At 35.8% G+C, this 12,328-nt stretch overlaps 1 protein-coding gene across 24 annotated transcripts in view; it reads left to right on the top strand.

Annotated features, from left to right (window-relative positions):
* LOC139747108 (uncharacterized) overlaps positions 1–12,328 on the top strand; it is a 275,924-nt gene that overhangs the window by 114,268 nt on the left and 149,328 nt on the right. For 2 of the 24 annotated variants that reach the window (XM_071658934.1, XM_071658932.1), the window contains exons 6-7: positions 6,639–7,120; positions 7,364–7,500. The exons of 19 other annotated variants lie outside the window; for them this stretch is intronic. In XM_071658934.1, coding sequence (XP_071515035.1) covers positions 6,639–7,097 — 459 coding nt within the window. In that variant the 3' untranslated portion in view covers positions 7,098–7,120; positions 7,364–7,500. Of the gene's footprint in view, positions 1–1,079; positions 1,619–6,638; positions 7,121–7,363; positions 7,501–12,328 lie in introns of those variants that run through there. 3 more of the 24 variants (XM_071658948.1, XM_071658945.1, XM_071658953.1) reach the window with 2 other exon arrangements.

The raw sequence follows: 12,328 nt of genomic DNA, 5'->3' as shown, positions 1-12,328 counted from the left end.
ATGAGGTGTTGCAAAAACTTAATTTATCCACAAGTTGGTTTGCCACTTCAGCAATCATTTTTTTAATGATTCAAGCTCAAGAATGTTATGAAGTTGCCTTGATAATGAAGGATGAATTTATAGTATATGAATATTATAGGCTGCATGGTAATGCAATTTACCTTGACCTATGGATTTAAGCTCTTTGAGTGTCAGAGGTATTATGACACCTTTGTAGGAATTTTTTATGCTCTTCACTTTGTTTTTTAAACTGTGTTTCTACTTGTAATGTGTGTATATTTTTTGTTAATTTCTTTACTAATTTTATCCTTTCCATCATGTCTGGTATTTAAATGCACTTGTAGGCTTTTGCATGCACAAAGTATAAGATGGGATCTTTTTTTTTTCTATATTTCCGATTTTTATCAGAGACTCAAACTTTGTGCACTAGAGAACTTCAAACCTGTGATATGAAAGAGTGAATGTTTTAAAGCTGCATATTTCACAGATTAATGTAAGAGCATGATAGCATCATCATATGCTGTTCATTACATGAAGAATCAATGATCTAACTTTTTACTGTGAGAGTAATCCTTTGGAGACATTTTTGAGGATTGTTTAACCGCTTTCACAACCTCAGCATATTTAGTTCTGGGCCATGTCAAGTTTTTCTTACTGCTACCTTGTTCCTTATCTTTGCTGTGATATATGCAGAATATAAAGGAAAAAGAATTTTTTGTTAGAACACAGTAATAACACTGCACAAAATGAGGCCATACATCACTGTCAATAAGTAATTATACTCATGGGTCACAGTTCATTCTCCCTCCATGACTGGTTGGTAAATGGGCACCTGGCACAGGCTGAGGTGTGTTTTTGTGTGTGTATATATATATATATATATATATATATATATATATATATATATATACACACACACACACACACATACACATGATGAAGGCTGCAGCAGAGAAAAAATGAAAAATGTAATGCTCGTATTTGATTGGTGAAAAATAGGGTAAAACATTTCAAATAATGTTTTCCCCCACAAGCTCTTTTGGAAACTGGAGAACTAAGTGGTGTGGTTTTCTCCATAGGGGACGGATGTTGGCGAGCGAGCTGTCTTGATTACTGGCGGCGCAGTTGGCAGCTCTTACAAGACCTCATTCATCTGTGCTGTTTGTCAAAAGGCCTTCAACCACAGAGGCAACTTCATGAAGCACTACCGCACACATACTGGCGAGAAACCTTTTCAGTGCACTAAATGCCCCTATAAAGCAACACAAAAGGCTCACTTAACCACTCACATGTTAGGCAGACATGGAGAGCTTTTACAAAGTAGTACAAATAAACCTATAGATATCACTCAAATCCACCATAATAAACACCATCGTTCAGCTCAGCCAGATTTCCATCAGTAAAGAACAATAACCTCAAAAGTAAACTTCAGTTGTGCTGTAACGCAAACATTTGAAATTACTGGGTTGACTTTGGTATGAAATGTATGTGCCACATAAATTGAAATTACAAAACACTTGTTATTTTCATCGCAGTCATGCTAATGTATTCCATACAGTTCTGTTTAATATCATTTGTTTTTCTCATATTTGAATAAAGATGTTAAATATGTTGGTAATTATTGTTTCATCAATCTTTTCATCCCGGAGTTTTATTGTTCTAAATGAGGGAAATAAGAAAAGAAATTGTGAATTTTTCCAAAAGTTGATTTTTATTCTGAAGCACATGATGTTCTGTCATGTTTGTCACTTCAACCATAATCTTGAAGATGGAGTAGATAATTCAGTGTGCATAATGTCTTGCATTACTCACATTATATTTGTCATTAATTATATTGTGACAAGTATGGAACCTGCCTATTTCTAAGCTTGAATTCTTTAGAACCATGTTAGTACACATATTCATTCTGTTGGCGAAGGGACCTAGGAAGGGAGTCTTGATTTCTGATGACACATCCCTGGTGGCTAATTCTAATGAAAAATAGCAGAAGTTGGTGTCTGAGATTTGAGAAAGTGTGTGAAAGGAGCAAGTTAAGAGTAATTGTGAATAAGAGCAAGGTTATCTGGCTTAGCATTGTAGAGATACAGGTTAGTTGGGGTGTGAGTTTGAAATGAGAAAACTTGGAGTTAATTGTTTTAGGTACCTGGGAGTTAACATGGCAGTAAATGTTAAAGGAAGTGGAAGGGAGTCATGGGTGGAGGAGGGGGGAAGGTTTTAGGAACATTGAGGAATATGTGGAAAGAGTTTGCTGTCTGGGAGGATGAAAATAGATATGTTAGAAGAACTATAGTAGACCCAATGATGTTGTATGGATGCAAGGTAAGGGTTGGAGAGGAGAATGTGATGAGGAGGGAGGATGTTTTGGAAATTAAATGTTTAAGGATGATATTTGGCATTAGATTGTTTAATGAGGTAAGTAATAAAAGGATAAGAAAGAGTTGTGGTAATAAGAAGTGTGGCTGAGAGAGCTGAAAAGAGTGTGCTGAAATGGATTAGACATATGGAGAGGTTGACAAAGAGGATATATGCTCCAGATGTGAAGGGGATAAGGAGAAGGGGAGACCAGTTGGAGATGGAAAGATGGAAAGAAAAAACAAATTTTAAGTGTTCAGGACTGAACATACAGGAAAGTCAAAGATGTGCACAGGAGAGAGTGAATTGGAGCAATGTGGCATATAGGGGGCAACATGTTATTGGACTTAATGAGGGCATATTAAGGAGCTGGGGAAACTACAGAAAGGTCTCTGGCCATGGTTGTGGGTAGGGGACTATGGTTTCAGTACATTACATATGACAGCTTGAGAATGGACATAGTGAATCAGGCCTTCATCCGTTCCTGGGTTTACCTCGTTAAGACTGGAAACAGCAAACAGGTATGAAAATTATATATATGTATTATATATATTTATTTATTTCTATTTAATATACTTTGTCACTGTCTCCCGCATTAGCGAGGTAGCGCAAGGAAACAGAGGAAAGAATGGCCCAACCCACCCACATACACATCCACACATGCATATATACATACCTATTCCTATGAGTCCATGGGGAAACTGAAAGACAATAATTTCCCAAGTGCACTTTCGTGTAATAATCACATCATCAGGGGAGACACAAGAGAGAAATAAAGATCAGTTGATATACATCGAAGAGACGAAGCTAGGACGCCATTTGCTAAACATATGATTGCTCAAAACATATGTTTTGGACAATCACATGTTTACCAAATGGCGTCCTTCGTCTCTTCGATGTATATCAACTGACCTTTATTTCTCTCGTCTCCCCTGATGATGTGATTATTACATGAAAGTGCACTTGGGAACTTATCATGTTTCATTTTCCCCCATGGACTCATAGGAATATCTCGATCATGCGCAAAATTGTGATCCTTTCTATACATACCTATACATCTCAACGTATACATATATACACATGTACATAATTCATACTCTCTGCCCTTATTCATTCCCGTTGCCACCCCGCCACACATGAAATGACAACCCCCGTTGCCCCGCATGTGCACGAGGTAGCGCTAGGAAAAGACAACAAAGGCCATATTCGTTCACTCAGTCTCTATCTGTCATGTATAATGCACCGAAACCACAGCTCCCTTTCCACATCCAGGCCCCACAGAACTTTCCATGGTTTACCCCAGATGCTTCACATTCCCTGGTTCACTCCATTGACAGCATGTCAACCTCGGTATACCACATCGTTCCAGTTCAATCTATTCCTTGCACGCCTTTCACCCTCCTGCATGTTCAAGCCCCGATCACTCAAAATCTTTTTCACTCCATCTTTCCACTTCCAATTTGGTCTCCCACTTCTCCTCATTCCACCCACCTCTGACACATATATCCTCTTTGTCAGTCTTTCCTCACTCATTCTCTCCATGTGACCAAACCATTTCAAAACACCCTCTTCTGCTCTCTCAACCACACTCTTTTTATTACCACACATCTCTCTTACCCTTACATTTCTTACTCGATCAAACCACCTCACACCACATATTGTCCTCAAACATCTCATTTCCAGCTCATCCACCCTCCTCCGCACAACTCTATCTATAGCCCACGCCTCGCAACCATGTAACATTGTGGAACAACTATTCCTTCAAACATACCCATTTTTGCTTTACGAGATAATGTTCTCGACTTCCACACATTCTTCAATGCTCCCAAAACTTTCGCCTCCTCCCCCACCCTATGATTCACTTCCACTTCCATGGTTCCATCTGCTGCCAAATTCACTCCTAGATATCTAAAACACTTCACTTCCTCCAGTTTTTCTCCATTCAAACTTACCTCCCAATTGACTTGTCCCTCAACTCTACTGTACCTAATAACCTTGATCTTATTCACATTTACTCTCAGCTTTCTTCTTTCACACACTTTACCAAACTGTCACCAGCTTCTGCAGTTTCTCACCCGAATCAGCCACCAGCGCTGTATCATCAGCGAACAACTGACTCACTTCCCAAGCACTATCATCCACAACAGACTGCATACTTGCCCCTCTTTCCAAAAGGGGAGAATGAAAATGGTTGTGTAATTAGAGTTTGATTTTAGTGACCTCATGAGTGATGGAGTTAAAGCTTTTCAGGGCTTTTCTCAGTACTTCTTTTTCAAGGCCTCTTCATCGTTGTTGATGAATTTATTTTTGACCACCATCTGTCATTTTTTTTTTAAATTCAGGTTGGAGTGTTTTCAACTTTGAGCAGTTCTTAAAGCTCACCAGATGTTGGACCAAATAACACTCACCTGTAGGAGTCACTGGCTACATTCGGGCACCAGTCTGTATAAGTGGGCTTTCATTACAGTTTATTGGAGAAGATGTTGTCTTCACCACATGTGTAAGCATAGAAGAAGGGGATTCATTTCTTAGTGCTAAGTTCATATGTGAACTTAAGTACTAAGTTCTTCACAGCCTTATATAGGTGTTGTAGATCCCACATTTTGACAAAAAAAAAAGGCAGTAAGATCATCTTCAACATCTACAGAAGGTTATGGAGAACTATCGTGAGAGGCTGAAAGAAGCCGTGGAGTATGCTTGGAGAAGTCTTTGTGGGTCTTTTACACAGCCTGATCTGGGCCCAGACTGCCAGGATGGGTAGTTTGATCAACCAAGCTGGTTAAAGTTGCAGTCCACAGACCCAAGTAGCTACCACAACCTGGCTGGTTTGTTGTACTTTTCAAGTCCTCTTCCTGGGCACTCTTACTTGTATGTTTTACAGTGCATCTCATGGTGTGTCTGATAATTACAGGCAATATACTGAACACTCTTGGGTCCTATATGTTTGATTGTTTCTTTATTTGTGAATATTTCACCTTTCATATATATCAGAGGATGTTATGTCTCCGTAAATGTTGGGGACCATACTTTTTTGGATTTTGTGGGCATAGATGTTGTAGATAGAGTTGAACTTTACAGCCTGGAAAAAAAAGAAAGGTACATTATTATCTATGCATGACAACAGATTGAAGAGATAAAGGGCTATTTTTTAGGTGAAAAACTTCTAAAACAGAAAACAGATTTTTTAAATCAGCAAGACTTCCATGAAGAAAAGAACTTGGTAACAAAGTTTGAAAGATTTTTATGCATGCCACTTGGAAAAAATAGGGAAACATTTATGGAACTACAGAAACTTTTAAAAGAAAACTTTGTATATGGTTAAGGTCAGTTGGAAATGAACCCAGGACTGACAATTGTAACAAGTAGGCCAGCAGAGAGTGATTGTATTAATTCATTAGCAAAAGTATGGTAAGTGCTACAGGCTAACCATGCCTTTCAGAAAAATTTCATTGAAGTTACTCTGAAGTAGGTCAGTACTCTCTCAAAATGGTTTTGTTAACATAATTCTTTTGATATTCAGTACCATGCAAATGAGAATTATTTTTTCTTTTCTTCTGATACAGAAAGTACTGTAGATGTATTTTAGTATGCTTTTATATATTTACAGCAGTTAATAATACAATGTTTGGCTGAGTAATATTTCAACAATGTTGGTAAAGTTAACAACCTGCCGTGAACTAATTCATGAAAACCAGGAACCATTTACTTGCTCTAGAACACCTTTTAGATACTGCATCTTATAGTATAAGGGTTATTAGAGCTAGTTTTCTGTTGAAATAGACATTACGTTGAAGGAAACAAATGTTTTTGTTCAAGAAAAGCTTTTTAGCTTTTATGCTGTGCTGAATTTTATTCAGAAACCTTTGTTTCTTTGGCTGAAGACGAATATCTTTTTAAATTAAACAAATTTGTTTGTTATATAATTTGTGATATATTGTACCAGCAGACATATCCATGTCCCTTGAAGTATTTTGCCTTTGCATGATTTGATTGTAATATTTCTGGTTTATAAAAGAAGGATCAGTAAATGCTATATACATAGAAAGTAATGTTTATTTCGTAAAGATATATGAATAGATTGGCTTGCACTATAAAGAATTAGTATTTTTAACAAATAGAGCTGATTGGTTTTGGCTGATTGGTTTAGAATGCTTTTTCCATTTCAGAGGAGAACTACAGCTCCTGATGATACTGATTTTTTTTTATATATATACATATATATAAAATTTAGAGGTGGAGAGGAAATTGAAAAAAATAGTGAGGGTGACAGTTTTCTTTTCCTGTAGGGACAGCTGCAGAGGGTTGTTGGTGGGCTGCCAGAGTTCACTCCCAGCGGTGTTCTCACCTCCCCACCATCCCTACATCTCAGTCCTCACCTTCATCAGCAGGACAGAACCCAAGAAGCCCTACACATGACTAGTGCTGGGGATGATAGAAGCAGGCTTGGTTCCTCCATAGCAGGAAACAGTGAGGGACATGGTTGGGGGGAATCAGCACTCCCTCGCCTTTATCCATGCCCAGTTTGCAATAAGCCTTTTACACACAAAGGAAATCTTCGAAAGCACATCAGAATACACACTGGAGAGAAACCGTTTGCATGTCACCTTTGTCCATATCGTGCTAATCAAAAGATACTTCTTCAACTTCACGTGCAAAAACGACATTCTCAGATTGCTTGGCAGGAAACTAAACAAGAACCACCAAGTTTACTGGAGCTTCAGCAGCATTCTAATTCAGTTGATTAGTAGAATGTGATTAAATGTGAAAGGTCTGATTTTTGTTTTAACATTTATATCATCAAGTAACTACGACATGTAGTGTGAGATTTATGTAGTGGATTTCTACAGTTTTCTCTGAGAAAATGCATTCCTTTTGAATCAGTGCCTTAATTGCTAATGTTCAAGTCATTCATTATATTCAGTAGTCAGAATTACATGAATTTAATCCTTTGATTACCAGATATTGGTAAATGAAAATTGGAGAACTAAGGTCATGGTTTTCCTATTTCTAGGGTGGCCTGGGAGTTTTAGGAAGCAGGAAAGGGCTAAGCACCACCGTTATCGCACCCAGGACTGCCAGCTGCTCCTACATATGCCCTGACTGTGGCAAGGGTTTCCACTATAAGACTGACTACATACGCCATCAGAGGGTCCACACAGGGGAAAAGCCATTTAAATGTCCTCATTGTCCCTACTGCTCCACTCAAAAAGGGAATCTGAGAAGTCATGTGACGAAGATCCATAAAAGTACAATATATTAGTGAAAGAAATAAGGGGTAGTTATTAAGGCTTTTGTTTTCTGGTCATTTGTTAGAATATTTTGAAATTGTTAGATATCATTTAATTGTTTCAGAAATGAGACAGGATATATCTAGTCTGAAGGTAGTTCAACATGAGTTATCATGTTTCTTGTACTGTATAGGATTTGTCTATCATATTACACCTTTTGTGTATCAATCTGATTACTGGTATTGGTATTGGTGCTTGAAGGGAACAAGTTGGTATTGATTTTGATATTCATTCATTCAAAGGAGTTGGCTTTATTCCACTGTGCTACCATAAATAACTCTTCTGCATTGGTACAAATATTTTTCTTTTAGTTCTTGCATTCCATTATACCAAAGCTTATGTAAAGGCTCTTGGGTAAAGGAGTTTTAATCTGTTGTGTGTGTTTCATACCAGGTTCTCTGTTCAGCTAGTTTACTTGTAATTTTATCCTCTTTCTGTTGTTGATAATCACATTCTAAACTCACTATATAATGTAAACCTTTATGTACAAATGATGTGTATATAATGTTTGATTTTTATACTTGTATGATTGCTGTCATCAAATTACCCTTGGCAAGCTTCAAATTATGATATCTCTCCAGTTATAGAAATAGCATAGTTAGGAATTCACAGCACTGACTTACTTTTATCTTTAGAAAGGATCTCCCATTAATTTGTACTGTGATTATAAATGGCCCTTTTTTGTCAAAGAAGGAACATTATTTCTTTATGTTTTGTGTTTTGTCCCATTATATTCTTTTACTCTGGAAGTACAAGTTAGGCTCTGTCCAAAATTGCCTTAATTTGGCTTCATATTTTTTTTTCTTTTTTTTTTACCTTATTTTCATTGTTTTAACAAGACTGAGTGGAAAGCAATATTTTTTTATTTTAATTTTTCTTAAGTAAATTTTGATTGAAGCCTAATGATATATTCCCCACTCCTGATAATAGCTTTTGGAATTGTTGCCTTTCTTGTGCAGTAGAACCTTCTGGAAAATAGGTAATTTTGTTGATCACAAGGAGACCATCTTAACTGATCAAGAGGTTTTTTAGGTTGCGTTCCAGTTTAATCAATTTTCATGATACGTATAAGCACAAACAACAGTACATGTGGTAAATAGTTTTGGAACATATGATTTAGGTGAATTTTCTTCAGTAGCACTAAAAGAAACTGATATCTTGTTTAAATAGGTATGGTTGGAGAGATAAGTAATATTACCCTATTGCTATGACATGGGGTTTCATAGGAAGTGTTACTTTGTTAATTATTATTAGTTGTGTGACATACATTAAATGGAAGCTGATGTTGTTTTAGATCTTTAATTTTGGATTGTATAAGATCCTCTTCCTCAGAACTTGACCAGCATTCAAGGGCCCATCTCTTTGTTCTTCATGATAAGGTAACTACTTTAAGTTGTGCAGTAGACTGTACAAGTAGTGAGTGGACAGTTTGTGTGAATCTCTCCCCCTGAAAGTGACCAGTTTGTAGAAGTGGACCATGAAAGTCATGGCTGGCTTTTCTTTATATGTCTAATGTGGCATTTACCATTGTAAGCAGACTGGCTTGTGTAGGATGTTCCTTGCAAATAATTTTGACTGCTCGTATTTATATATCCTCACTTATAATATGCCGTTCACATAAGGGTTTCAGTTTCACTGTCACTCTCTTAGTTCATATAATCAATGTTTTTAAATTGTGTTTTTTTTAATACCTTTGACTTATACCTGTGATATCTGTATGCTGATGTCTTATTCAGATTCCAACCTCTACATCCACCATTGACTCCTAATCTTTCCCTTATCTTTTTTATCAATTGTTAGTATTGTCATACCATTATGAATGTTGAAGGTTTAAGTAAATTTGCATGAGTTGATTATAGCAGTATACCAGTTCAAAGAAAACTCAGCACTGAGACTAAATATTTTCCAAAAACACTGTCAGCAATTGGAAAATTGATAGTATTCCTTATAAGACAAAGCCAAGATAAGGGCAGCATAGCATAGCAGAACATAAAATGGCATGTGTATTGCTTTGGTGTATGATTAGGGTTTAGGTCACTGAGCCAAGTTGGTGTGTAAAGTGAAAAAGTAAAGTGTTTTAAGAATGGAACTCTGTGTATCACCTTAATACACTGGAGACAAGTTGATGTTGTGTGTGACTGATGTTACAATGACTCTGCGTACTTGATCTACCACATTCATTTGGGAATGAAGTAATGATTATGCAGATGCTTTTCTTTTACTGTAGTAGGTGCTTTCCTGAAAGTTATTAATGTGAAGCTGCTTTTTAAAGTAAACTATCTTCACCAAAAACTTGATGTTAAGAAAAAGCATATATATATATATATATATATATATATATATATATATATATTCCTTGGGAATATTTCTGGATACATTTTTCACATATGCTCTTCTGTGTTACTTGGATATATTAACAATTATCATATGACAAAATGAAATGCTATACTGATATTGATAGGACTCTTTCCACTATCGTATCACATTGACACATTGGTGAGTTTTACATAAGGAGTGATAGCTTATTTGTGTTTTTCATATTACTGCACTACTAGATCCTGAGTACTTTTTAATCATTTTAACTGGGTCGTGATAGAGTTGTACCAAAGCATACTTATCTCAAATCTTGATAATGCATTTTTTTCTGTAATTCAAGATGGCATATTTATTCATTATTATTATTATTATTATTATTATTATTATTATTATTCTTGATTGCCATCTCCCATGTTAGCGAGGTAGCACAAGGAAACAGAAGAGAGAATGGCCCAACCCACCCACATACACATGTATATACATAAATGTCCACATACGCACATATACATACCTATACATTTCAACGTAAAAATACACAGACATTTACATATATACACATGTACATATTCATACTTGCTGCCTTCATCCGTTCCTGTCGTCCCCTCGCCACACATGAAATAGATGACGATGATGATAGATAAGACAGAATAATTTGAATGTTGTGAATGGAAATCTGTTGCAAGTACATAAGTATTCCAACTCAACTATTTTCTTCTATATTTTGCGGAATATGTATATATCACTGGTTCATGCTTTAGGTATGAACCTACAAAAAGTGTGTAAAAATAATATTAAAGGGTTATGATTTACTGAACTATTCACCGATTATATATCAAATGTTTTGAACTGATGATCAAAAGTTTGGTACGATTTCGTAGCTGTTTTCTCCTATATTCTTCTTATGAAGTTACTTATTAATTTGTGCTTTAGGTAAGAACCTGACAAGATATGTGTGGAAAATACATACAAAAAATACAATTTACACTTCATTCACTGGGTTTAAGCTGAATATTCTTCATCAGACATACTATAGCCTCTTTTTTTATGGCAAGCATTTATATTCTATGTTGCACTTTTGTTCCTACACCCATTTTCACTGTTATTTTTTCTTAATATGTAGATTTTACTAGTTTATGAATTAGGCAACAGTCTGTTGGAAAGAAATGTGTAGAAAAAAGTACATGAAAACTTGAATCTACCTTACCATTAACTGATCGTTATAAGTTGAGTGTTTTCAAGAAGGAATTGTAACTCAGCAATTTTCCTTAAATGTTACTGAATGTGTAGGTGATTATTAATTCATGTATTAGATAAGGACCTACTGAAGAAAATTGTCTGGAAAAAATGAATTAAGAATGAAATTTACTGTATGATTCACTAGTGATACCTTGAATCTTTAGAACAGCTGGAGATTGCATGCTAGGAAAGATTTCAGTTGAGCAATTTTCTCCTGTACTTTTGTGAATATGCTGATGATGATTAAATCATGCATTAAGTAAGAACCTACTGGAGAGAATTGTGAAAAAAAAATTGCATTAAAACTACAACTTAGTGATTATTATATCAACTCATTATAATTTAAATGCTTTTAGCTGAAGCTGATGTTGACTCTGGGATTCCAAACATTTGTATTCAGTGTAGCACTTCTATTCGTACACCCATTTTCTCTTATTATTTTCCTGAATGTATGAAATATCAGGTGTTGAGTAAGGTAAGGTAAGGAGAAAGTGGAGAGAACCACATGAAAGAAATATATGAAAAATACAATTTGCCATATGTTTTGAATGTTTTGAACAGGGCAAAGTTATAAACTGTGGAAGAATTTCATCTCATGTATTTTCTCATAAATGTTACTGAATATGTAGAAGAACTATAGTTCATTCATTTGGTAAAAACCTAACAAAGAGAATTATGTAGAAAAGATATATGGAAAATTTATTTTACCATATTATTCACTGATTTTATATTGTTTGAACTCAAAGTTTTAAACCAAGACTCCAAGAAGACTGATACGTGACCCATTGCCAGTCATGGATCATTGCTGCTGGCTCTGAAGGCTGATATTACTGCATGAGCTCACTTGCTTAATAATGGCAGTTGAATCTTATTTATTGTTTATCCTAGAACCAAGAGGGCCTCCCCAATCACGTTACTTTTTATTGTGATGAGGTTTTATGATTTTTATTTATGTTCATCTGGGCATTTTTGTTTAGATTCCTGAGTGTTTTTGGAGCATATCCTGCTTAGGAGTGCCTTTTTTCAGGTTCATTGCTACCCCCATATTGTGAAGCCTATAATTTTTATCTTGGCATGAATATTTGTATATTACTTTGTTCTCTTAAGTGGGCTGGGGTTCTAGGTCATGTTTGTCA

The sequence above is a fragment of the Panulirus ornatus genome, chromosome 67 (genome assembly GCF_036320965.1).
Source record: "Panulirus ornatus isolate Po-2019 chromosome 67, ASM3632096v1, whole genome shotgun sequence".
Taxonomy (NCBI): Eukaryota; Metazoa; Arthropoda; class Malacostraca; order Decapoda; family Palinuridae; genus Panulirus; species Panulirus ornatus.
Note: the sequence above shows the minus strand (reverse complement) of the source record. Positions and strands in the feature narration are given on the sequence as shown.